This window comes from Saxophila tyrrhenica (assembly GCF_035928015.1).
Source record: "Saxophila tyrrhenica strain CCFEE 5935 chromosome Unknown scaffold_6, whole genome shotgun sequence".
Classification (NCBI taxonomy): Eukaryota; Fungi; Ascomycota; class Dothideomycetes; order Mycosphaerellales; family Extremaceae; genus Saxophila; species Saxophila tyrrhenica.
In genome coordinates, this window is record NW_027041738.1 from 253,453 (window position 1) to 278,741 (window position 25,289).

Below are 25,289 nucleotides of genomic sequence, written 5' to 3' on the forward strand. Positions count from 1 at the left end.
CTACTTAGCACACGGAGTAGTCCTCCAGCAAGACCGATCACCAAAGATCTCCTTGGCCTTGCCCTTCGCCAGCGGCATCCCGAGGCTCTCAACCGACGCGCTGTACATCTGACACACCTTCGTGCTCTGGTTCCAGCCGATGCTTTGGCACTGGTTGTTGGCGAGACAGCGCTTGACGCATCGACGACGCTTCTTGGCCTGCGAGGGTCCGAGGAGGGTGGAGGTCTTGTCGCTCGGGCCGCTAGTGATGGCTTTGCAGGTGAGGGAGGCGGGGATGCGTTCGTTCTTGGAGACACAGACGTGTCCGCGTCCTGGGGTGGTGTTGCCGTCGTCGTCGCCATCGTCGCCGTTGTCTTCGCCGTCCTCGCCATCGTCATCATCGTCGCCTTCGCCGTCTCCATTGTCGTCTCCACTGCCGTCGTCACTGCCATCGTCGTTGTCGTCGCCGCCGTCGTTGTTCCCATCGTCATCTCCAAATGTGATGCAACCATCAGCCAGCGGCTCAGACTCGTAAGGCTCAATCAGATCCCAGTAGCCATTGTAAGCACCGATAACACTGAACCCAAGCTTGTTCTCCAACTTGATAGACCAATCAATACCCGAGCAAGTGTCCTCTTCCTCCTCTTCCTCATCCTTGCCGACGGAGAACGAGTAGCTGGCCTCCGCCTTGATTCCAGGCGTGTCAGTCAGCTCGCAGCCGATGCTCAAGCTGTCCGTGAAGAGGTCGAGGATGCTGATTCCGACACCAATGCCGATCGGCATGCCGAGCGTCGCTTCCGCGGACAGAGAGACCTCAGCCTCGGCCTTGCGGTCGATGACGGGAGTGAAACCGGATGTGGAGCTGCTGGATTCGCCGCTGATGAGATCCATGAAGGCCTCGAAGTTTCCCCAGGTTGCTGAAGCGCCGATGAGGAGCGTGCCTTCGGCTTTGATCTCAATGCCGGCGGAGACGGCGAGACGGACGTATGGGCCGAAGTCGATCAGGCCAGGGACGGTCCATGGGTTGAGACTGTAGAAGTGTTAGTACATCTCGTGACAGCTGTAGCGGAGCTAGACTTACGACTTCTTGATCAAGTTCTTCTCGTATTCTTTCTTGTACACAGCGAACATCTCCAGACCAAGGTACATTCCAGCATACATGTTACCGGACATCCGGACCTGGGCGAGGGTGATGCCGTCGAAGAAGCCCCAGGACAACATGCCCGTGACGATGATGGAGCCTTTGACACCGCAGTCAACGCAGTAGATGTTCAGGCCGGCATCAAACCCTCCCTCATCCTCTCCACGAACGGCAAGCTCTGTGGTGGAGGCGAGGTCGCGCTTCTTGGATTCCCCCTCTTCCTTGTCATCGAGACCCCAGGAGGCAAGCAGAACAGCACCAGGCCACGGAGCGTCTTCGGCGGCAGATACTTGCTCGGAGATCATGTAGCCGATGTCCAAAGTCGCCGTGGCGGTCTCATCTGGCTCGTCGCGGCGCTGGTGAGCGAAGCGCTTGGTGAGGGTGTCGGACGGAGCATTGCCCCACTTGACATCCATGGTCCTCAGAGCATCGTGGAAAGTAACGTGCGATCCAGAAGCGGTAAAAGAGTTGTCCGAGTCGTCGAAATCGACAGCAGTGGCAAGGAAGAGGTCGTTCTGAGCATCACCGCCGCATGCCTCAACGGCAGTGATGAGGATCAAGTCACCAAGAGGGCCCCAAGACTCCTTGGCGAGTGCGTAGGCATCGGCGTCGTTGATTTGAGCAGTGAGCTCGCCGTCGCTGGAGCAGGAAACGCTGGTGATGTAGTCCGAGTGGTCGAGGGCGACGGTCGGGTATTTGAACGTGAAGTCAAATTCGACGAGGATTACGGAGTCGTCACGCTTTGTCAGAGGGCCAGTGGAGACTCCGGCATAGGCGAGTTGGACGGCCTTGTCCGGGTTGATGATGTTCAGGTCGCTGGTGTCCTGTTGGGGAGGAAGGACGGGCTCGAGAGTCGGTCCGGCAGCCGTGTCGACGGTGGCAGACGCGCTGGCCTGACGCTTCTCATAATGAGGGACAGCGAGAGCAAGCTGCGGGATCAAGGAGAGACAGACGAAGACGCTCGCAAGATTGGAGACGGTCTTCATGTTGATGAATATCAAGAACGAATGTGTGCAGTAGAGTAATACGAAATGAACGGTCCCCTAAAACGAGTGGTAGAGGAGCGCGGTGCAGAAGGAAGATGTGTCAATAGCACGAAGACTTGCCCATACTTATACCATCCGAGCGGACGTCGTCTCCAGGAGGATGCTCAAGACACCAGGCCAAAGTAGCTCCCAGCCAAGCGCTCCGCAGCCAGCCATCGTCCTCCTTGTAGCCACAGCAAACGGGTATATGGAGTCGAAGAAGTCCAGACCCTTACTTTCCCACGTGCAGAGTAGAATGTGGCGCCTGACACGCGAGACATTGGAAGTGTATTCTTGTTCGCTCATAGGAGTAAGTTTGGCGTTGTCCGGGCTCGAGATGCGCTAAAGCGGGCGCCAACGACGGCACATCACGGCGCTAGAACATCTCCCGACGGAGACTATCGATGAAAAGGATCTCGATGCTAAAAAGGGATGAGACGTTCCATACCGGTGATCGGGCTCGCCGTGATGGCGGAGATGGTTTGATTGACGAGGAGAGCTGAAGGACAGCCCCAGTTCCTGCAAAATGGGAGGCGAAGCCGCCTCGACTGCTGTTTGACTCATGAGATATCCGAAAGGAACGAAACAACACCAGAAATGCAAGCTTGTCTCCTGACCGTCGTTTGCATTTGTCGATGCAACAGATGTGACGGTCGGAGGACGGCGAAACATGCTCCTCATCTCTTGGTACTCTGGGAGAACCAACGTGAGCACTTCCACGATTTCCAATATACCGTCTGAGCCGGCACAATCAACCAATGTCCAGACTTTTGGGCATGACTACCTTCCCCTTTGATCCAAAAACTCCAACCGCATAGCCACAGCCCTCCGATGCGCCTCCAGCTCCTCCACCGCCGCCAACCTCATCACCGCACCCCCCACATTCCGCAACCCCTGCTCCGTCAACTGCGAACTCGTAATATGCTTCACATAACTCCCCAAATTGACTCCGGAATACTGCTTCGCATACCCATATGTCGGCAGCGAATGGTTGACTCCGGCTGAATAATCGCCCACACTCTCCGGCGTCCAGGCACCCAGGAACACTGATCCTGCGTTCTGTACCATGTTCCGCGCGCCGACGGGGTCGGCGATCTGCAGGATCAGGTGCTCGGGCGCGTAGGCGTTGCTGAGGGCCATGGCCTCGGCGATGGTGGGGACGACGAGCGTGGTGGAGTGTTCGATGGCGCCGCGGACGAGGTCGACGCGCGGGAGGGCGGTGGCTTGTTTGTGGAGCTCGTCCTCGATGGCTTGGACTTGGGTTTCGTCGAGGCCGACGGCGATGCAGACGACCTGGGAGTCGACGCCGTGTTCGGCTTGGCTGAGCAGGTCGCTGGCGACGAAGGCGGGGTTGGCGGTGTCGTCGGCGATGACGAGGACTTCTGACGGTCCGGCGGGCATGTCGATGCTTACGTTCGCGGTGGTGTCGTTGCTCACGATCATCTTTGCTGCGGTGACGAACTGGTTGCCCGGTCCGAGGATCTTGTCGACTTTGCTGACGTTCTCCGTACCGTATGCCATTGCTGCGACAGCTTGTGCCCCGCCTGCTAAGACGATGCTTTCTGCGCCAACCTTGTGCGCCACGTAGACGATCTCGGGTGTTAAGGATCCGTCTGCGCGAGGTGGTGAAGCGATGACAATCCTCTTGCATCCGGCCACCATGGCAGGCACGCCCAGCATCATGGCAGTAGATGGTAGCACAGCAGTTCCGCCCGGTACGTAGAGACCAACCCGTTCTATCGCCCTTGAGAATCGAGAGCAGACGACACCAGGCATTGTCTCCACCTCAAGCGGCCGCTCTTCCTGTTGTGCTGCGTGGAACTTGCGGATGTTCTCGAAAGAGATGTCGATAGCTTCGATGGTTTCCTGCGGTAATTGCATGAGACTCTGTGGGAAGGGTGCCTTCAGTACCGGACTGGTCAGACTTGTCGCCTTCTCGAACTTGTGCGTATATCCGAGCAAAGCTTTGTCGCCTCCAGATTGCACATCCTTAATAATCGGATTGACAATACCCATAATCTTCTCAGTAGACCGCTGCGAAGGTCGTTTGAGCGCTTCTTGAACAACGTCCGGCGACTCTTCAGCAGTCACCAGCCGGCGCATTCTGATCCTGCCGTCTTTGCTCACACCAGCAGGATCCTCTTTGCTCTTCGGCACGGATGCAGCCTCTCGCACCATCTCCTTGTTCTCGCCATTCGGTGTTGCTGAAGCACCATTTACGCCAAACTTCGCTGCATAAGGACCCTTGGCATCACCCTTCCGCCGCTTGACCTTGACAGCTTTGGCATTCAGGTTGCGCTCAATGTCCTCTAAGCTTACTCCTGCTGCCGTGGCCTTGGTAAGAGCAAAGTAGAGCACATCTGCTGCTTCAGCCGCGATGTCGTCCTTGTTGGTGGCCTCGCAGAGTTCGGATGCCTCCTCCATGATCTTCGCGTTGAGCATCTTGGAGTCGTTAAATAGTCTTGCAGTGTATGAGCCTTCGGGTGCCGAGCGTTTCCGGCTTTGTAGTGTCTTCTGCAGCTTCGATAGACCCTGGTACTCTCCAAAGCAAGTCGCCGTCTGGAGGTGGCAGAAGCCATTCCCTTGTTGGCGAACCACAAATCGCAAACAATCATGGTCGCAGTCCAGCTCCACCCGTATCAGCTCTTGCCAGTCGCCGCTGGTGTCACCCTTCCGCCAAAGCCCACGCTTCCGGCTGTGGTATACACCACGACCTGCCCGCAAACTTTCTGCCACGCTCTCCTCATTGCTGTAGACCAGGCCAAGTGCAATTCCTCGCTCATCAGTGACCAATGTAGTGAACAACCCATCAGGCCTGTCACTCTTCGCCCGCGCCAACAGCAAGCTAGCCACCGGTATCGCATTCTCTGCGGCCTCAGCAGACAGCGTCAACTGCAGTGCCGGAATGATCGGTACTGCGCCTTGTCTGGCGAGCTGTATTGCCTCCTCCTCGGACATATGGGCCTTTTGAACGAAGACAGGCGGACGGTTCTTCCCCAGCTCATGCAACAATTTCCCAGCACCTTCTGCGCTCCCAACATTTTGCAAGTACAGCCCAAAAGACGTCCCATCAAGTGCTGCTGTATCAGTCGCGGAGCCGGTTGGACAGTACACCACTCTTGTCGCGTCAAGATTGGGTACTTTGTCGAAGCCGGATGCTTGGGTGCTTGACACAAACACCTTTGCTGCACCGGCGTCAAGCAGGTCTACGACATCTTCCTGCGACTGGACGTTGGAGACTTCGAGGTGGACGGCGTGGCGGCCGACGGTGTCTTTTAGCAGTTGGAATGCATTGTCGATGTTGCCAGCTGAGATGACTGCGAAGATGCCGCCAGCGTGTGCTGCTTCTTTCGGTAGTTGGGAGAGACTGGAGTAACTGGACAGGTCAATGGCCGTGAGGAAGGGTGGAGAGGCCATTGTGTAGTGGTATGGATTGACTTGAAAGAAGAGGTGACTCGGTCAAAGAAATGTTTGGATCCCTGGGATGAAAGTGCAGCCCACGCAGCGTCATCGGCGCAAAAAAGTCTACACTGCACGGCACTTAGAGTCAATCATGAGTTCTCGATACATTGGAAGAAACAGAGCGACTGATCAGTGAAAGTAGGGGCACTAGATGTCTGTTGAACGCGGAACAGCTACCTGTGGTATAGCAGTAGAGTCGCCAACACCAACAGTCGCGGCGGCCATTGCAAGGACACCCAGCAGTTTGGAGAGTTGACGAGTGAATTGACAGAAATGCAACATGAGCTAGCGTCGGTATATCTACAGCCAATGGCAGCACTTTGGTCGACGCCCATTACCGAAGCTGTTGTACGGCATCGCAACTTCCCGTACTTCGACAAGCTCCAGAAGTTCCAAGTCGTGCTCGGCACAGAGGGGTCTGATTCGACACCCGTTAGTCTGGTCGAGTGGGCACAGGCCTTCACCATGGAGCGCGGTCTCTACGACAAAGTTAAGATGGAGGTCTTGGACGGGATCACATATACCGTCAGTCCAAAGGGCTACAACTAGAGAAGAGTGTTTATGCGCAAGAACCGGCCCTCTTTCGCCGCACTGTACAAGGTGATCTAGACAGAGGCTCTGGTTTTGAAGGAGAAAGGCGTTTTCGCGAGGGTGAACGTCCGGAAGAACCTCTTCAATGAACTCGTCGACGGCCTCTTTCTCCGTGAAACAGACAGATGCCGAGCGGTTGATCACTTGATGTAGTGGCAGCAGATCGATCCAGCACTCGGAGAACGCTTCCAGAACGCAAAGTCCTTGTCAGAGCTGGCGATGCCGACCAGCTGCTTGCCGTCGAGGTTGCTTCGAACCTCTTCTCCAAGAGCCGAAGAGTTGATGAGATGAATTGACAGAATCTTGACGTGAGCTAGCGTTGATCTGAATTCAGCCAATCACAAAGCATACATCAAGCGCCTCTTCTCCGCAAGCCCAAAATCCGTTCAACACAAGTCGACGATATGGTCACATCAGCTTCCAGGAGAAGAGGCAAACTCATCATTCCAGACCGGTGCAGCTAGGTCAAGGTCACCGGCCAGCTCGTCGAGCGTCGAAGCCGTCAAGCAGTCGATCCGCCTCATCTCCAAAACTGCAACAGCATCGGAGCCGATTGATGAAAATTGAACATGAGCTAGCGCCGTGCTTTCTACAGCCAATCACAGCGCTCTACTCGTTCTCCATGCTTGTGAAACTTGATGAGCTGATCAGTGACTGCGGTTGCACCAATTCTGATCCGAAAGTCGAGAACTTCCAACTTGCCAACATCGACCGGCCAGCTCGCCAGACGGGTCAGCAAGACTGAGAACCTGGTCGATCGATGCGCCGCATCTCCAAAAAGCAGAGAGCTGCTTAGAGGAATTGACAGAATCTAAACATCCACTAGCGTTGCCCTGTGTTCAACCAATCAGAGGGAGCTGCCTGTTCTCCGACTTCAAAGGTGACTGCAAGGGTTGAGCAACGACGGTAGCGGCACGATTTTTCTGGCGGGGACGGATATGGCTGCAACAGCGAGTCAGGCCATGTCAACATTTCCACTGACCTCTGAGCTACCCACGACGGCCTGCTGGCAAGCGCCTCTTCTCCAAAATCGAGAATTCATCTTTTGAGTTCACCAATTTTTGAACATACGCTAGAGGCGGATACTCCCAGCCAATGACCAGTCACTACCAAATTTGATTTCTAGACTCCACGCATTCAAGAGCATCGCTCTGTGCCAGGACACACCACACCAACCTCCCCGACATGGTCCCAATGCCCAAATCCAGACCCCCCTCCCAAGTCCTCGACTTCACGGTCCTCCCCCTCCACCGTCCCGCTCTCCCCTCCTACCCACTGAAAAGGACACACTACCTCTACATCCGGTCCAACGCACCCAGAATACCAACCGAAGACACCCCCCGCGAGATCTTCGTCAAGAACGTCCCAATCGACGCCACAGAAACACATTTCAAAGCCCTCTTCGCAGACAACCTAGGCGGCGCAAGAATAGAAAACGTCGACTTCGAAGACGCAAGAGTCGCGAAAGGCATTCGCGCGCCTGCAGCGCAGGGTAAGAAGCGCAAACGCGGCGCGGACGATGAAGATGCGAAGCCGGAGGAGGTGGGCCAGCTACCGAAGACATGGGATCGGGAGGTCCATCGCAGTGGCAGCACGGCTGTGATACGGTGTGTCGACCGTCCGAGCGCGGAGATGGCGTTACGGGAGGCGAGGAAGGCTGTGAAGACTGGGAGGGAGATTGTTTGGGGTGAGGGTGTGGAGGGGAAGGTCCCGCTGTTGGGGAAGGAGAGGTATGCGGCGCATCATAAGCTGCGCTACCCCGATCAAGCGGTTCTGCAGTCGAGCGTGGATCGGTTCATGGAGGCTTTCTCGGCGCAGGAAGAGGAGAAAGCGAGGTTGTTGGCGAGTCAGCGGGCGGAGCCCGATGAGGATGGATTTATAACGGTGACGAGGGGTGGGAGGACAGGGCCGGCGAGGGAGGAAGAGACGAAGGGGAAGGAAGAGGAGTTCAAGAAGAGGGAGAAGAATAGGGTCAAGGATGATTTTTACCGGTTCCAGGTGCGGGAGAAGAAGAAGGAGAAGGCGAAGGATCTTGTTAGGGGGTTTGAGGAGGATAGACGGAAGGTGGAGGAGATGCGGAGGAGGAGGGGGAAGGTGAGGCCGGAGTGATGTCGTTAGAAGAGTCAGGGGCGGCCACTTTGGTATGATATTTGTTCTTACTACGATCGAATGCAACTGCTCTTCTCAAGCGCCGCAATCATCTCAACGCCAGTACAGCGACTGCCATTACCAACTCACCCGTTTTCACCATCGGAGAAACGAGATCAACCCTACCCCTTCTCTCACCAAAGCCACGTGCCGTCATAGCACAACAGCAGGGACCTCATGTACCCCACCGCCAGATCAAACACAACCCACTCCCTCCCCCTAAAATGCGCCAGCAAATCATGCGCGACACGATAGAAAATATTCGCCGCCACACAATTCCCCAGCAAAACATTCGTATGCTGGAACCCCAACCTCCTCGTCCAGCGAAATTACAACCACGCCTTGAAGTTCTGCCACGTAGGCACTCCAGTGAAGGAGCGCAGGAACAGGACCGTGTCCGGCGCGAGCTGCAGGCGCTTTTCCACGTCTTTCACCAGCGTGTCGAAGCGGGACCAGGGGATGCCGGCGCAGTCGCGGCTTTCCATGCGGAAGCTGTTGCGGGTGAAAGTAGAGGCGGTAGGTTTCTTCTTGGAGCTGGCGGGAGGTGCTGAGGAGGCCCGGGGGGTGGTAGTGGGATGTTACGGTGATGGGGCCGTGGGGGAGAGCGAGGGTGAGGAGCTTGGAGGTCTTCTCGACCGGCTACCTTGAGGAGGGTCTCGAAGTTGCTGACGACCTCTCGACGAGCTGTTCAATAGGTCAGCGTCTAGATCGTGTCTTGAAGAAGAGGCAGTGGTCACCCACTTTGGCCTTCTTGCTTGCTCTGCGGCTATCGCAGTGGACTTCGGAAAGACGGACACCCTTCTTGCGAAGGTACTCTCGAAGTCGCGCTGGTACTGCCATATTTGATGCTGTCGTTGCGGGTGCTGTTGTGCTTTTAGACTGTCATCGAAGCGGAGAAGAGGCTTGCTGAGTCGATGAAAGTCGAAGCTGGAGGTGTGAAGTGGAGGTAGTGAGATATGAGATGTTATTGTAGACTTGTGAATGAAACTCACCTAGCGACAGCCAATGGCATCAGACCAGAGTCCAGCATGTGAACGCATGTGATTATTCCGTGTTTCTAGAAGAGCCGCTGCGAGCAACTCACGCTGCACATAACATCGTAGGCATCTCTTCACCCCTCAAATCTGCTTGCGACTGCACCTTCCCAAGCAGCCTTTCGCTCCATTTCTCCACTGCATCCCTCCGCCTGTCTGCACTGCCCATACCTTACGCCAGCAGGAAGAACGTACATTATTTGTCACTTCCAGTGGTCATCGCACAGAAGCGCAATGTCTCGTACCTGATACACCATGCCTCGAACTCACGCCACTCCTTGTCCAAGAAATGGTTGAGCAGCGTGTGCGCTGTTCGAAAGAACGCCGTGCACGCCTCGTCCCAAAGATGGGCTCGGACGAAGGTCGGCATCTGTCCTGGCTCAAACTTGCACTTGTCGTGAAATCGGTACCACCGCCACAGCCTCAGATTCTTCCAACCCGCGAGTCCGTCGCAGATGGCGTAGAGGGCGAAGGTGTTCTGAGGCACGTGTAGATTTGCTTCCAACCACCTTTGATGTCTGTACCACTTGTCCCACAAGGAAGCGCCGAAGTCGATGATAGTGATGAGGAATTGGTTTTGCTGGCATCATATCTGGGTTGCCTCCGTGCGTATTTGGAGGCACACGTTCAACAAGCCCAGATGTTTCAGAGTTGAAGTGACCGCCAATGTACCTTCCGGTTCGACGAGGACCAACGAGTAGATTGTGTTGCGAATCTCGGCAGGGAGCTTGAGCAGGGGCGATGACTGCTGCCAAGCTCTCCAGATCAGTGACATCTTGTAGGCCTTTCTCTGATCGGGGAATCCTGCGAGGATCTGTGGGCTATGTTGGTGCTGCGAGCGCCGGACGCTGGACATTGGTGCTTACTTCGTATGCTTTCGAGGCTGCTTTCGAGGCTGCTTTCGAGGCTGCTACCCTCGGGTGCTGCGACATCAACAGTTCGCGATACTCCGAGATGCGAACAGCCTTGCGGAGGAGATGCGCAACGCGGGCGGACAGCGCCATTTTGAACATCACTCGACGGCCGTGACGAAGAAGGCGCAAGCGTGCAGGCAGCGCCATGCTGAGACCTGCACCGTCGCCGGAGATCTTGAGTTGATGCGCTGCTCTTAGTTGGGTGGAGGCGGGTGGTCGAGTCCGCGATTTCGTCAAGTCAAGAGGGTGGTGCGAGGGTTCCTCAGGTTGCTCGCGGCCCAACAACAAAGCTTCACGTCTCGATCTCAAGCAGGCGAGCGAACGTTGAGCTCAGGTTCCGTGCGTAGCAGCTCTCTCCGACTCTCAAGGACTGTGAGAACATTTATCACACAATTCTTCGACCGTTGTGGGTGTTCAGGCCGTCGTGATGGGAGAAGTGCTTGAGCCGCGAGCAGTTTGACCGAGCCAGGTGGACCAATCCGCCAACCCGCGCTAGCCGGCTTCTAGGTCGCTCCTTCCTCATCCAGCGCGCACATGGCATAGTCTTGGCGAAACTCAAGTTCGACCTTTATTCTTCGGTCCACGGCGTGAGTACAGCTTTTAAGGTAATGGTGGCAAGAGAATGGATGCAAACCTTTCCTAAGTCCTCGGCGCAGCACTCCTCAGGTCCCAAACCTTCACCCTCCCATCCTCACCACAACTAACCGCCTTCATATCCTCACTCAACACTATAACATCCCTCACCACATCGTCTCCATGCGCTCCGACAAGGTCAATAGCCGTCCCGAAACCCCATCCGTTCTGCGCCTGCAGCTGCACAATCGACAACTTCTCGTCGTTGTTGTGCCCACACACCAACACCGGCTGCGGGCCAGGGATCAGATCCACCACGTACATGCATCCCAGCCGCTCTCTCACATCGCCTAGATCAAGCGCGGATTTGCTGTCTTCGGCCACGTTCTCGCTGAGGGAGTGCACGGAGAAGTGCTCGTCCGTAGTAACCACATACACCTCCGTCCCGCTTAGGAAGCCGGCACAGTGGACAGCGGACCTCGGGTTGAGAACCTGCTGCAGCGCATCCTCTTCTTCCTCAATGTTGACGTCGAACAGCGAGATCAGCCCATCCGTGCTTCCAGATAATAGAACGTTCGGCTGAGTAGGATGGAACGCAAGCTGCGTAATCGAGTCGGTATGTGACTCCACGTAACTCCTGACCGGCGCTCCTGGATTCCGAGTATCGAACAGCATCACGCTCACATCGCCCAGTCCTTCCTTCGCGCTCTCCGTCCCAGCGGCGATGAGGTGATCGTGGCATGCCAACGCAGAGATTCCAGCGCCATTCACCGCGGCCAGGAGTTGATTGCCAGCGCGCTGGGCGCGGGCGTCCCAAGTACGAATGAAGCTGTCGCGACCGGCAGTGGCGAAACCATTGGAGAATGTTGTGAGGCACGATATGCCGGTGTGAGCCGAGGGGGCTTTGTGGAGGAGTTTGAGCGATGGATCGAAGAGGCGGAGAGTGTCGTCTGAGCCGATGGTTGCGAAGGTAGAGCCATTCTGTGCGAGGGAGTATAGATAGGTGTCCGACGGTGTGCTGAGGGAGGATTCAGCAATACTACGTGCCATGGTAGTCGCTGGTGGAGATTCTCCGCAAGGTTCCTGATGGCTGAAAGACCAGCTGAAATCAGATGCTGCGATAGACCATGGCACTCAAGTGTAGCTGGCCTCTGCTGGACTTCGCGACTCTCGAACCGAAGTGATGCGGGTTGCAAAGTCACAGCGTCTCTGACACACGATGTATGTGTAGAAGTGAATGTGAAGTCAGAAATCGACTTGCCTTTTCGCTTACCTGTCCAATCACATTGCAGCAGTTCTCAAAGCCTCTACCTCGAGCACGAAAGATCTTCCAACTGCCGGTCAGTATGCAAATGGAGCTTGCGAAAATTGGACGACGTGTCGTATTTGGTACCTCAGGCGGTCAGACATACTTTGTCTTATGATGTGGAGGAAGTGTGTGGGTGAAACATTGGCACTTCCACTCGGGACGGCGGTGTGATGGCGGTCCACGAGACAGCAGCACGTAGCAGCCACCACATGCACGATGTATCACTTCCCTTCTGCGGTATGCGTTGGACGATGGCGTCGGCGGGCGTGTCGAAGTCTGGCTCGTTTGTGCTGCATCATCTGCAGACGTTGAGTGGTCGAGGAGAAGCGACTTCAGTGACACCATGCCCGAATCTTAACCTACACCATACATGCAGATGGCGCTTCGTCCCTGCGTCTGCTGCGCTGGGGCAGCCATGAGCAGCCATGAGCAGCCGCTATCCCATTTCATGCATTGCAGGATGCTGGTCCGTCGCTTGTTTTTAGCCTTTGCAGGCATGTCCGCGTGGGTTGGGGGCTGGCGGGATGCCATCATCGTGTCGGTGTCGGGGCATGTCGTGGGCGTGGGCGTCTGTGCAGCGCCGGACTGCAAGGTTTGATCGGGAGTGTTGCGTGTGAGGTGCTGGCGAAGTCTGACGGCTCGGCTGCTTGCCAACTCAAACACACCAAGATTCTCGTCAGCCGCCAACACGGTACCGCCGCTGGCACCCGTTCTTATGACTAGCGGACGGCAATAGCAGGTAGGTCTTGTACGTCTTTGCTTCCTTCCTTCCACTCCCATCCATCCTCTTCCGCTCTTCGTCAACTGCTACCTACCTACCACCCGCCGCCAAGTCACTATCCCTTGCACTGACCTGCACTCCTTCCTTCATTTACCCACGCCGCACCAACAGCCTCTCTTCACAACTGCCTCCTCGTCTCTCATACGGCCTCACCTCACCCGCCAGGCACCTACGCCACTGATACCACCGCCGTCACGCGTCAGCAAACAAACCAGCTGCCTATATCATCACACCGCACGAAACACTCCCACCCGGAAACAACAACCCCAACAACACCCACACAATGCGCCGCCAAACACCCATCGCCCACCTCCTCTACCACCACCTCTTCCCCCACCCCTCCCCAACCGACCCTCCCACCTTCTCCGCCCACCTCGCCCGCAACCTCGTTCCCGAAGTCCGCATCGAAGTGCAAACATTCTACGGCGACCTTAACAGCACAGAAGCCCGCTACCCTGGCCTCAACTACTGCCATCCACCCCACCGCATGCGCCTGGGCCGCTTCAAGCACCACCGCCGCCTCTTCGAAGCGTTCGACACGCTCGGGCTGACGCACGGGGAAATCCAGGAGTTCTGCTGCTGGGAGGGCACGAAGTGGGCACGAGAGCGGTATGAGAAGGATGAGGGGATTAAGGTGAAGGATACGACGGGAGATGAGATCGGGCCGTTTGTGGATCGCAGGGAGGTGTGGGCGAAGGAGGAGGGGAGAAGGAGGAGCATCACGCGGAAGACGGACATTGAGATCGTGGTGGAGGATGCGACGGGGAGTGCACATCAGCAGAGGCAGCAGGCGATCGAAGAGGGAGAGAGTGAGGAGGATGAACCAATGTCTGATGCTACGTCTGCGGACCCAGCGGAAGAGGACGGTGACGAGACGCCTACGGAAGCGGCGGCACGACGCGAACACATTTCCCAACTCCAGCACCGACGCGATGCGAGCATCAGCCAGCGCATCCGCGCCGCGTATCGGGCTGGTCAGCGTTTGCCGCCGGAGATCGAGGAGTTCTTGAAGCTGGAAAGTGAGCGTGGAGTGAGGGATCCGAGTCTGGCGCATCTGATGGGCAGGCGTGGGATGGATGAGTTTGTGGCACAGTCAGGAGGGAGTAGTGGTGGGAGAGCGGCTGCTTAGGTGGTGTATTGGATGGTGTCTGAGAGTGTGGGAGGAGAGTGAAGGCGCGGCGGCGATGGTGTGCTTGCTCATAATTCAGCGAGCGGGCTGGCGCCTCCACGGACACTGATACGGATACGGGTACTGCTTTTCACAAAACGGACAGCGGTACATAAGGGATGCTTGCGTGTGTGTGCTCGTACTAGCGGGAGTATGGGCAACAACGGTCTGGGATGGGTTTTGGCCGCTCTGCTTCAATCGAGCATCAGATTCGGTTATCAGCTCAGCTTCTTCACAAGCTAGCAAGTTAAAGTGTATTCAGGCAATTGGCCGTGATATGCACAATTCATATCCAACGTTCTCTCCCTCTCAGACTTCAGCTCTCGACATCGCGGCACTCTATCCCACCGTCTCCGCCCACACCGCGTCCACAAAATTCCCCGGCTTCGCCCTCCCACCCTCCTTGACCTCGTTAATATACCTCTCCATCTCATAACCCCATCCTATCAGTCCCTCCTCATCCCCCCACTCCCCCATACCCATCAAACCCACCGGCACCGCTCCCCCTTCCGCCTCCACCGTCCCCACAGGAACGCTGATACTCGGACAGCCGGAGAAGTTCGCTAACCAGGCGTATTCCATGTTGCGTATACTCTGTACGAAAGGGTCAGCAACGGCTCGGCATCACGAAGATGACGGCAAGCATGCAGCTCGAACGCTTCTCGGAGATGAATAAACACTCACCTTATCCCCATCCGAACACCCATACCCAAGATCCGCCTCATTAATCCTCCAACCCGCATTCGGCGTCGTCGGCGTAATCAAAATCATCCCCGGATGCTCCTCCCACAAAGCGCTCAAATGCCGCATAATCACCTCCCTCAACCGCTGCGCCTGCAAGAAACTCACTCCCGGCGTCGTGTGCCCCAACGACAACAGGATTTTATTCGGCGCTGTGAGGGAAGGGAGTGTGGAGCGCGGGACCCCGGTGGCGATTTCGGAGAGGATCGTGAGGGCGTGGGCGAGTTGGCCGTGCGGGAGGTGGGGGAGGGTGATTTCGATGAATTCGTAGTCTAGGGTTTTGGTGAGATGTTCCAGGGCGGTGGTGCAGAGGGAGTGGACTTCAGGGTCGGCGCGGTCGAACCAGGGGCGGAATATGCCTAGGACTTTCTTGTTGCCATCGGCGCTCATAGGGGTAGGTGCTGGCGGCGTCCACATCGCAGACATCGAATCGTTGGGATCAGGCTGCGCCATAACCCTATACCCCAACTCCACATCCACCATACACCCCCCAATCGGCCCCGCGACCCCATTACTCCGCGCCAAATTCGCCGTCGGCCCAATCCCCACCCTTCCCTGACTCGTCTTCAACCCGTACACCCCACAGAACGCCGCGGGGATCCTCACGCTCCCGCCCCCATCATTGCCCATCGCCAGCGGCACGATCCCGGACGCCACAGCGTACGCGCTGCCGCCTGAGCTGCCGCCGCAGTAGTAGTGCGGGTTGTGCGGGTTGCGCGGGGTGCCGTGGACGGGGTTGCAGTTGGTGGTGTCGAGGCCGAGTTCGTGCATGGTGGTTTTGCCTAGGCAGAGGGCGCCGGCGGAGAGCCAGAGGCGGACGGCGTGGGAGGTGGCGTCCGAGGGGTGGGTGTAGGAGAGGCGGGAGCCGAGGGATTTGGGGTGGGCGGTTAGGTCTTCTTCGTCTTTGACAGCCTGGGGAGGTCAGTGGTGGTTCTGTCAGGATGTTGGGAGGCTGGGGAGTGGGCGTACCATGGGTATACCGTCAATAGGACTTCGCCATTTGCCAGCTCGATATCGCTCTGTGCTCTCCTCTGCCGCTTTCTTGACCAGATCCGCCTTCACCGAGAGGAAAGCTACCGAGTGCTCCGCGCCCTCGACATCTCTCCTAATCAGCGGCAAAAGCGTCTCGACGACCTGTGTCGGCGTGAGACGTCCAGATTTGTAGGCTTCATGGTAGTCCAGGGAAGAGAAGTACACCGACTTAAATGGTCGCTTCGATGACCAGTCTTCCGCAGAGAGCGATGCGAGGAATTCATCATTGGACCGAACGGTCCCAGTGATGTTACTGCGGCTGGTCTTGATCACAGTCGGGTCGTAGCGAGGTTCTATATGCTCCAGTTCCGGGATGTCGTGCACTTTTCCAAAGCCAGCGTTGGACCAGAGGAACCGTTGGAGAAAAGGCGTCTTTGAGATGCTGCCTCGGGTTACTATTAGGTAAATGTTGAGGTTCTGGTCTGCTTACATCGTGGCGGCGATTGAAAGAGGCAGACCTCGCAGCACTGGGTTTGCACCCGGCGGTGGCGGTTCGTATGGGACGTCGTATGCTTTCGCCGTTGGGCGGTTGATATATATGCTGTCGTCTGCCATACTTTACGCCCTTGTTGTCCCGATCTAAGCCAACGTTCAAGGTGAGGTCGATGACTCTCGCTTGGCGCTGACATCGATTACACGACCATGTAAGAAGGATGAACAACACACGAACGGGAAGGCGAGATGCATCAACAATCAGTCTGGTATAAACACACTACCAACACCCTCTATGTCTAACCCCCCAGTTGCTTCCTCGCCGACTCGCTCGCGACACCATGATACTTTTGCCCCTCCCAGCCGTACCAAATTTCCATACTCATAAACTCATGCTCCGCACTAAAACACTCGCGATGAAATGAACACGACCCGCCCAAAGCTCCCAAAGACAACAAAGTCACGCCGGACGATAAAGTCCAGGCTGGAGCGAATGCCGGGTGTAGAAAAAGCAGCGCAGTCAACAAGGGGGTGGGTATCGCAGCAAAAGAATCAGAAGCCCAGGTTATCCTCTCCAAAGACCGAATGTTGATTTTGCCCGACCCGACCCAGTGAGAGAAATCATCCCAAGAAACTCCGGACTCCGCGCTGAAATCGATTTTCCGTCGTGATGATGGTGATGGAAAAGCGAATGCTTCCGATTTTTGATGTGCCGCCGAACGCCGTGTGAAGAGGTTTTCGATGATCGTGTTGGTGTACATGTGTCTGCCGCGCGTGTGTAGGTGTTCGGAAGAAGCATCGTTCGCCAGAAATGAGTGCTGTGTTGTGATGTGTGTCGCTGTTGAGCGCAGTCGATGTCCATCCCCTCGCTCAATACTCCATCCCGCCATTCATGCCCATCAAGCCTGCCCCTGCCACGTTCACCCCCTGCAAATTGCTCCCCACGCCCGGCACATTGGACGGCATCTTGTTCTCCGGATTGCACTGCGGACTGTGCTGACGGTGGTACTTCAACCCGTTCAAGTTCTTGTACCGCTTGCCACACGTGTCACAGCGATACGGCTTCTCTTTCTCCATGCCCAACGTGCCAGGGTAGGGGACAGATGTAGTGGGATCAACAATAGAAAACGTACCGTCTGGGTTCTCTTTGAGCTGCTGGTTCTGGTGACCATGCTGCTTGTGGTACTTCAGTCCATTCTGATTCTTGTAGGCCTTCTCGCAGCCGATGACGGGGCACTTGAATGGCTTGATTTCTTCGGTGATGAAGCCGCCGGAGCCTGCGAGACCGTTCAGCAAGTGCTGTTCGCGTACGCGCTTGGCGAGCTCACTGTTGTTAGCGGATTGATTTGCGAACGCTTTGTTGCCGTGACCTTGTTTGCTCAGCAGGCGCTTTGCCGGATCATCAATAGTGCCAGACGCACCGTTGCTCAGACTGTTGATGTCCATGCCGCCCTGCTGCATGAGCTGGTTGTAGTCGATGTTGAGGCTAGCCATCTGCGAGCTGTAGTCGAGGTCGTTCTCGGCGGGGGTGCCGGGCATGGAAGAGTCGGGGGTGCTGTTCTGCTGCGATGCGCTCCTGGCATTGTGAATGGTCGGTGTGTTGACGGAAGATACGGTAGGGTCGTGCTGGAAAGATTGCTGGCTGGCGTGAGGAGTGCTTGGTGTTGCAGCAGAGTTCAAGCCTTGCCCCTGGAAAGCGTTGGCAAGGTTGACGTTGACAGTGGGTCCACGAGGTTGCTGACGTCCAAATTGAGGCTGTGGCTGGAACTGTGAGCTTCTCTGCGCAAGTTGAGGAGTGGTGTCATCCATGTCCATGTCATCGAGGCTGTCGAATGTGCCGATCTGATCATGTGATTGACCGCCGAACAACGGAGACTGGGTAGGGTAGTTCTGCGGTTGCATCGGCTGCTGTGGGAGACCCTGTTGCGGATGCGCCTGCTGCTGGACCGCATGCGCGGTGTTAGTGGCGTTGGCCGCTCTCCCACTCGGAAACTGCAGGTCTCGTGGGGTGCGGCCCATGGTCTGAGTCGGTTGCGCCGCATGCGCCTCCTCATAATGCTGGAGGAGCTCATGCATAGAATCGAGGCGGATGTCGCAGCACACGTAGTCGCGCATGTAGTTCGCCTCCATCTTCGGCAGGTACGAAGAGGAGTGAAATGACGGCGATCCATAGTTGTATGGTGATGTGCCCATGAAGATGTCATCCCTAATGAAACTGCCCATGGAGATACCGCCCCAGCTCATGCCGCCCATGAAGCTGCCCGACTGCCCGTTGGTATTGCTCGGACGCCGCTGTCCGTTCTTGAGAGGGATCGACTGTGCGCCGAAGGGTGTCGTGGAGAGCATGTTCACCGACTCTTGTCTTGGTCTCGGCGCAGCGTCAGCACCGTCTGCGCCGTCCATGCTCATGTCGTGGTCGACGTTGATGCGGGGTTGTTGAAGTTGTGAAGTGAGGTTCGAATGTTGGTTGCGTGGCGAGTGGGAGCTTTGGCGTGAAGGCAAAATGTTGATCGGCGACGCCGTGCCTGAGCCCGACATCTCGTGGGCCGAGCGTTGTGGCAATGCGGTCGGGAAGAGGTGAATGTGGGAATTGTCGTCGTCGTCGTCGTCTCCTCCGAAGAGCAACTCGTCGCTCGTGAAGTGAACGTCGGCGAGGCTATGGTGAGACTGCTTGCCGTAACTGTGAATGTGAAGTAGGTCGGCCTCCCTCGAGTGGCGCCGGTGGTCGCTATACGCAGCGGACAAGGGAGTGCTGACGGGCGTCGACTCTACACTCGTCCCACGTGAGTGAAGAGGCGGCGGTGTTTGAGATGAGGAAGCCAGCTTGGGCAACGGTCAAGCGAGTGTCGAGTCCTCAGTCCGCCTCGCTGTTAGGGTGATGTGACTCCACTTAAATCGATGAGCTTAATCAGTCCGGCAATCTGACCAATCTGACGGATCCGAGAGGTCTGGCACGTTGTTGAAGACTGGTAACGGTATAGAGATGCGTGGGTAGTTACGATACGATGGTCAGGACGAGGGTGAGGTAGAGGCAGAGGTAATATTCCCGAGTGACTGTAACCCTCTCGAAGAGGCGGTCGACGATATGCCTATGCAACGTGCAGACGATGACATTGGCCTGCAGGAGCCGACGTGGGAGATCTATCCAATCAAACCGAAGCCGCTTTCCCTCTCACGCCGTGCCATGGGTCATCCCAGACGTCCGGGTGAGCTTCCAAGCCCTTGCAAACGGTCGTCAGAAAGTGACAGCGCTCTCCGAGAATCTGCCAGTTTGCCAGCCATCTTCCACGAGCGCCGCAGCAGCGACATCCAATCGAGCGCGGTAGAGTTTCAAGCCATCCCGTTGCTGCAGCTGGCTTCGAGAATCCATCGGGAAGCATCGTCTGGGTCGCCTTGTCGTGTCGCACAGACTTTGGTCCTCCACGATGGCGATGTCCGTGACTCGTGGCCACTAGGTTGTCTCAACAGAAACCCACCCTACAAGCGCATGCTGGGGAGCTTGTATCTACCGAGGTCGACGTCTTCCAACAGAGCCACCGTGCCCACCTTCACGAGAAGTGAAGAGTGGCCTGGAGAGAGGCAACGGCACTCACGAGACGAGATCTACTCCTTCCGGCATCTCGAGCCGTCAAAAACAGACGTCATCCTCAATCTCAGGCCTCGACAGAACATCAACAATCACCCTCGTCGTCCAAGAGCAGCAATGGCATCACCACTCCTTATAAGCGACACCCACTGCATAGTTCTTACGATAAACAGTACGTACCTCGCCCCCGACGCGCAGACTGGTTATATTGTCTACATACAATCCTGGCCGCCCCCGGACTGCAGCCCGCTGCGCGCATACAGGCATGCATACAGGCGACATGCAGGAGTGAGGGTTGTGCAGCGCGCAGCCATCCCGCTCCAGGCGCTTCGAAGGTTATTCGGCGTCGTGCCGGCATCGCATCGCTCGCAGGCGGTTCGGTACTTGTCGCCGCGCTTCGCTGTGTTCCAGTGATTTAATGTTCTTACCACGCTTCCTGGGTGACAAAAAAGCCGTGACAGCTCTCTGCCAAGATCCCGCTTAGCTGTCACGGTTTTTTTTGTCACCCAGGAGCACGCCACTTGTGTGCGCATCGAGATGCGAGCTGAGAGGTGTCGCGTCTGCTCGGTCGCTTTGCTCGATACAGCTATTGCGCGATCAGCGTGGCGATTTAATGTCTGAACTCTCAACATCCTCCCATTAACAAAGTATTGCGCGTCGTGCTTGGAGAGCGGAGTTTGGCGGCACAACCCGTAGTTCTGATGCGATCCTGCCGTCGCCCGCTGTACAGTAATCAGTAATCAACGGCCGACGGACCTTTAGACCTTATACTACTTCTGCTCGGTAGGTTTGCGTGGCTTGCCTTAAAACGGGATGGAGCATGCTGGTTCTTCAGACGGACATCTTGGCTTGAGGATGACAGGGCTGACGATGTGGAGGGAAGCGGAGTCTAGAATGCGCCTTGTAGAACTTTGGATGACTGGGGAAGACGGGCACACGGTATCACGAGATTCTGTCCGCGGAGGAGGAGCTATGCAATCTGCCAAAAACGTCTCGTGGTCTTCAGCTCCTCTCGAGTCATGGTCATCGCATGAACATCATCTTGCTGTGAAGCGTTGCCGAGCCATCAATGCCAGTGAGATTCATCACGACGTTCTAATGAGGCCAGACACCTTCAGGTCTGCAGTAAACAACGACATGTTCGGCTGGGAGGCAAATTTGAGGTCTCCCACCGCGTGCAGCGAGTGGTCGGCCTAACCTACCATCCTCAACCCTCCGCCTCGATCTCGTAGCTGTTCGACTTGTGCTTCGGCTGGAAGTGGAAGTCCTTGTGCGTGGGACCGAGGAACATCTCGCTATTTCAAAGCATTAGCCGTCATTCCCGAGAAAAGAGGACCTCTTGCCACGCAGGGAGAAAAGAACTCACCTAATCTTGATCCAGTCCTTGTAGTTAGCACTGCTCAACAACGTCTCCAAATCACTCCTCCCCTTAAACGCCGGCGGCCGATCGCCCAACCTCGGCGGCAAGTGCTCCAGAATCCCAACCGGCACGTAACGACAGCTGAAGCTCAACCACTCGAGCAAGAACCGCCGCGTGGTGCCCACACCGATCTCGTCCGAGCCCCAGTATTCTAGGCCGTTGCGAGCGAAGCGCTCGATGTAGCCCAGACGCTCGCTGGCGGATTTGTCGAGATACTGGTTCGTGGCGATCTCCTCGAAGATCCAGGGTTTGATCAAGGCGCCACGGGCGATCATGCAGCTGTCGACTTTGCCTTCGGCCATGTGCTGGTTATAGTCGACGTGGGAGAGGATGTCGCCGTTGCCGATGAAGTAGGGTAGGCCGTCTGGCTTTGCGGAGGCTGAGAGGTCGCGAGCGTCGGGTTCACGGACGGTGTCTGTCACTTCTGCGCGGTCGGAGCGGAGGTTCTGGACGAGGTTGGCGCATTCAGCGATGTATTCCCAGTCGGCGCTACGGGTGTATCTCTGCTGTCTGCTGCGGCCGTGGAGCGTGATTGCCGCTACACCGGATGGTCCTTCGCCAGAATCCTGAGCCTCCTCACCGCCTAGCACGAGCCGACGACACAGCTTCTCGGCTGTGGGCTGCTTATCCTTGACACCTGTGCGGATCTTTACGGTGATGGGTACTTCTCCTGATACGACATTCATGCCTCGCAGTATGTTCTCCAGCTTCGAGCGGGCGTCTAGAAGCGCCGAGCCAGCTCCCTGTTTGTAGACAAGATCGATTGGACAGCCACAGTTTAGGTCGATGGCGCGCAAGTGTGGACACAGTGCGGTGAGGACTTCCGTGGTCTTGAGCGCGATGTAAGGTTTGTTGGCAGCAATTTGAGCGCCGAATTTGAGGTCTTTGGCGTTATCGTAATTCTGGACCACGCCTTTCGGTGTGTACTTTGGAGGCGCCAATTCGGACTCGTGGCATTTCACCAGCGCCCATTCCTGCTTCTCGCCTTGGATGAGCGGGAAGCCCATGGCCATCTCGGACCATGTGACTTCTGCGCCGAGAGACACGCAGAGACGGCGGAACGGTAGATTGCCTTGCGTTGTGAGTGGTGCCAGAACTGGCGTTTCTGCGCCATAGTAGATACGCCGCTTCTCTGAGGGCTTGAGCGGAGGCTCGGTGTAGCTAGCTCTGGCGTCGTGGACACCGTTGGTCTCTTCATCTTCCGTCTTCATTGTTGGCTCAGCCTTAACGGGTGGTGCTTTGGCATTCTCAGAGCCATTATTGCGCTTTCTTTCCAGATACTGTAGATACCCGTCGGACTTTGGCAGTGGGAATTTGCGCTTTCTCAAGTTGATCTTGTCCCCGATACTGACCACATTCCCGACGCCCACCCCTTCTTCTTCGTCAGCATCTTTAGCAGCCCCGAAATCCTGTCCCACGTCTTTCTGGGTCTGCACCAATTCCTTCCTACCATCCTCATGTTCGACCTCCTTCGAATGGCTCCCTGCAAAGCGGCAACGCCATCCGGCGAGGCATTTGCCTCTCACTTCGTAGATCGGACACACTCCATCGAAGGTTGACAGATCTTCACGCTTGCCATCCTTGAGATACTTTCTGATGTCGTGCTCCCATTTACACTTGGTGCCGAACGAGCAATTAAGCTCGTCGAACTCATTAGCGAGGGAGCGAGACTTGCAGAGCTGAATGGCGTCCCTCGACTGCCCGTACTGGCGAGCGTGGTTCTGCCCACCTTGAGTCTTCTTCCCGCCGCGTCCTGCAGCGAGTTTGTCTTCGTGACCTCTGCCTGATGCTTCGGCCGCATCATCGTCTGCCTGTTGGGCGGTTGGGTCTAGAGTAGAGATGTCGACGAGGAATTCTTTCTTGATTGGAGCAATGCCTTTTTGGCGGTCCGATCGTGGCTCGCCATCCGTCTTTGACTGGCCTTCATCGGTTGTTGATGTCGTGTCCGGGTCGAGCTTCACTCTCTTCCTAGGAGATTCTTGCACGTCGCCACCAGAGTTCTGTTCATCCCGTTGCCTGTGTTTGGCCTCTGTGTGACCGTTCGCTTGATCACTAGATGATGGGGGCATCGCTGGTACTTCGTCTGCTGCCATTATCGTGACCGCCTTCACCGTTGTGGATGAAGTCTCGCTAACGAATTTACTTGGTGAAGTTTCACATGTCTTTTCACCATTTAGGCTTTTGCGCACGAGCCCGCTCTTGCCCGCTGACGTCGGCCGCGGAACAACTTGGCAGGCACGGAGGCCACATCACTTGTTTCCCTCCTTCCCTGCCTTATCTTCACCTTCTACAGACATTCGAAGGAACTTCTTCTCCACGAGCCTCACGCACGCACACTCAGACCTACGAAGGTCTCAACCCAACCACCTGTGCAGTTCACCACAGCGGGACCTGCCAAATAAGCTCCACCTCATCCCCCACCAACCACCAAAACAAGGCACAACCGCAGCCATGACGCTCTACTACAGTCTCGTAGGTCTTCCCCTCTCTCTCTCTAACTTTCCAACAAACAACCACCATCCACCACTCTTGCCCCTCCAACCGTACGCCATCACGACTTGCAAGCAAAGCAACCGCCAAAATGCCCAGCCTGATCTACGCACCTGTCTCAACCACCTCGTACCACCGCGTGCAAAGAGAACGAAAAGCTGACAAGTATGCAACCAGGTCTTCGCCCTTCTCGTCTTCGAGATGGTGGTGTTTATGACGCTCATCATCCCGTTGCCCTTCAAGATCAAGCGCAGCCTCTTCACCTTCATTTCGGAGAGCCCCATAATAGCCAAGTTACAATATGGGTTGAAGGTGAGCTGGAAACAGCCCTGGATGTTTTAGCGTTGGTGCTGATTGTATGCGCAGATTACGTTCATCTTCATCCTCATCCTGTTCATCGACAGCGTCAACCGGGTGTACCGCGTTCAGCTCGAGCTGTCACAGGCCAAGTTCCAGGGCGGAGCCGCAGCGTAAGTCAAAGCATTTGCAGACCACTCCAAGTCCCATACTGATCCCCATCCAGCGGCGTGGCCGGTAGCGAACGCATGGAAGTCCAGGCCCGCAAGTTCTACTCCCAGCGCAACATGTACCTCTGCGGCTTCACGCTCTTCCTCTCCCTCATCCTGAACCGCACCTACGTTATGATCCTCGACGTCCTCCGTTTGGAACAAGAGGTCAAGACGCTCCGCGGCGAGTCCCCACAGAACGACAAGAACGCCTCGAAGCTTGGAGAGGCTGGCGAGCTCGGCGAGATTGGCCGCCTGAAGAAGGAGCTGGCTGAAAAAGACCGCGATCTCGAGACCATGAAGAAGCAGTCGCAAGGCTTGAGCAACGAGTACAACAAGCTTGGCGACCAGATGACGCAGCAGGACGGCTCCAACAAGAAGGCGAGGTAAATCAGCAGGCCAATGGAGACGGACAGGCGCGGAGATGGGAGCATGTCTATCGTGGCTGGTGGTATGACGAGACGACGGGACGCGAGGGAGTAGTCTCGCGCGTAGCATCAAGGAGAGAAGCGATGCTATCAGACCTAGGGGAGTTCTATTATGGAGCCAGAGGCGGACCTGCATTGTATAGACTTCGAATTGACAGAAAAGTTATGAATTGCTTCACCACCGGTCGCTCCTTCCTCAAACAATGTTGATCGAAGTGGGGCACGTGTCACATGTCACGGCTTCGCTCAACAACACCAACTTGACTTCAGCTTCAGTCTTCACTTTACTTCCACCCATGGACCCCTCCACAACCACAACTTTAGTTTTCCAACAAGACGGCAGCAACCTTAAGAAACACCTCGAAGCTGCGTCTCTTGCAGAGCAATGCAAATGGTACCTCAGTGACGCGCCATCGAGACGCACAGCTGCACTTGCACCTCACGGCATTGACGAGACACGGGACATTCGTGGGACAGTCCATGGCTAGGCTTCACTGACAGCTCGCCCACCAAAGACTCCTCCTTTGAA

The 25,289-nt window shown here is 56.3% G+C and overlaps 11 protein-coding genes across 11 annotated transcripts; 4 read left to right on the forward strand and 7 right to left on the reverse strand.

Annotated features, from left to right (window-relative positions):
* LTR77_004138 (uncharacterized protein) lies at positions 1–2,106 on the reverse strand (the record flags this gene model as incomplete). Its single annotated transcript, XM_064801392.1, has 2 exons — positions 1–1,009; positions 1,061–2,106. 2 exons carry the CDS (start codon positions 2,104–2,106, stop codon positions 1–3), a joined length of 2,055 nt encoding a protein of 684 aa, XP_064660022.1.
* An 819-nt stretch (positions 2,107–2,925) lies between these two features.
* HIS4 (trifunctional histidinol dehydrogenase) lies at positions 2,926–5,562 on the reverse strand (the record flags this gene model as incomplete). The annotated part of the gene is made up of 1 exon (XM_064801393.1): positions 2,926–5,562. One exon carries the CDS (start codon positions 5,560–5,562, stop codon positions 2,926–2,928), a length of 2,637 nt encoding a protein of 878 aa, XP_064660023.1.
* A 354-nt stretch (positions 5,563–5,916) lies between these two features.
* Positions 5,917–6,156, forward strand: LTR77_004140 (uncharacterized protein; the record flags this gene model as incomplete). The annotated part of the gene is made up of 1 exon (XM_064801394.1): positions 5,917–6,156. One exon carries the CDS (start codon positions 5,917–5,919, stop codon positions 6,154–6,156), a length of 240 nt encoding a protein of 79 aa, XP_064660024.1.
* Positions 6,157–7,383: 1,227 nt separating this feature from the next.
* On the forward strand, positions 7,384–8,307 carry LTR77_004141 (uncharacterized protein; the record flags this gene model as incomplete). The annotated part of the gene is made up of 1 exon (XM_064801395.1): positions 7,384–8,307. The coding sequence occupies one exon, from the start codon at positions 7,384–7,386 to the stop codon at positions 8,305–8,307; it is 924 nt and encodes a 307-aa protein (XP_064660025.1).
* Positions 8,308–9,576: 1,269 nt separating this feature from the next.
* LTR77_004142 (uncharacterized protein) lies at positions 9,577–10,384 on the reverse strand (the record flags this gene model as incomplete). Its single annotated transcript, XM_064801396.1, has 3 exons — positions 9,577–9,960; positions 10,006–10,194; positions 10,247–10,384. 3 exons carry the CDS (start codon positions 10,382–10,384, stop codon positions 9,577–9,579), a joined length of 711 nt encoding a protein of 236 aa, XP_064660026.1.
* Positions 10,385–10,933: 549 nt separating this feature from the next.
* On the reverse strand, positions 10,934–11,917 carry LTR77_004143 (uncharacterized protein; the record flags this gene model as incomplete). The annotated part of the gene is made up of 1 exon (XM_064801397.1): positions 10,934–11,917. The coding sequence occupies one exon, from the start codon at positions 11,915–11,917 to the stop codon at positions 10,934–10,936; it is 984 nt and encodes a 327-aa protein (XP_064660027.1).
* A 1,323-nt stretch (positions 11,918–13,240) lies between these two features.
* On the forward strand, positions 13,241–14,086 carry LTR77_004144 (uncharacterized protein; the record flags this gene model as incomplete). The annotated part of the gene is made up of 1 exon (XM_064801398.1): positions 13,241–14,086. The coding sequence occupies one exon, from the start codon at positions 13,241–13,243 to the stop codon at positions 14,084–14,086; it is 846 nt and encodes a 281-aa protein (XP_064660028.1).
* A 378-nt stretch (positions 14,087–14,464) lies between these two features.
* Positions 14,465–16,453, reverse strand: LTR77_004145 (uncharacterized protein; the record flags this gene model as incomplete). The annotated part of the gene is made up of 4 exons (XM_064801399.1): positions 14,465–14,719; positions 14,810–15,778; positions 15,836–16,280; positions 16,329–16,453. The coding sequence occupies 4 exons, from the start codon at positions 16,451–16,453 to the stop codon at positions 14,465–14,467; spliced, it is 1,794 nt and encodes a 597-aa protein (XP_064660029.1).
* A 747-nt stretch (positions 16,454–17,200) lies between these two features.
* SFP1 (Transcriptional regulator of ribosomal biogenesis proteins) lies at positions 17,201–18,868 on the reverse strand (the record flags this gene model as incomplete). The annotated part of the gene is made up of 1 exon (XM_064801400.1): positions 17,201–18,868. The coding sequence occupies one exon, from the start codon at positions 18,866–18,868 to the stop codon at positions 17,201–17,203; it is 1,668 nt and encodes a 555-aa protein (XP_064660030.1).
* Positions 18,869–21,123: 2,255 nt separating this feature from the next.
* Positions 21,124–23,429, reverse strand: DUS3 (tRNA-dihydrouridine synthase 3; the record flags this gene model as incomplete). Its single annotated transcript, XM_064801401.1, has 2 exons — positions 21,124–21,211; positions 21,283–23,429. The coding sequence occupies 2 exons, from the start codon at positions 23,427–23,429 to the stop codon at positions 21,124–21,126; spliced, it is 2,235 nt and encodes a 744-aa protein (XP_064660031.1).
* Positions 23,430–23,787: 358 nt separating this feature from the next.
* On the forward strand, positions 23,788–24,722 carry YET3 (Endoplasmic reticulum transmembrane protein 3; the record flags this gene model as incomplete). The annotated part of the gene is made up of 4 exons (XM_064801402.1): positions 23,788–23,808; positions 24,004–24,138; positions 24,193–24,296; positions 24,350–24,722. 4 exons carry the CDS (start codon positions 23,788–23,790, stop codon positions 24,720–24,722), a joined length of 633 nt encoding a protein of 210 aa, XP_064660032.1.
* Positions 24,723–25,289: the final 567 nt, after the last annotated feature.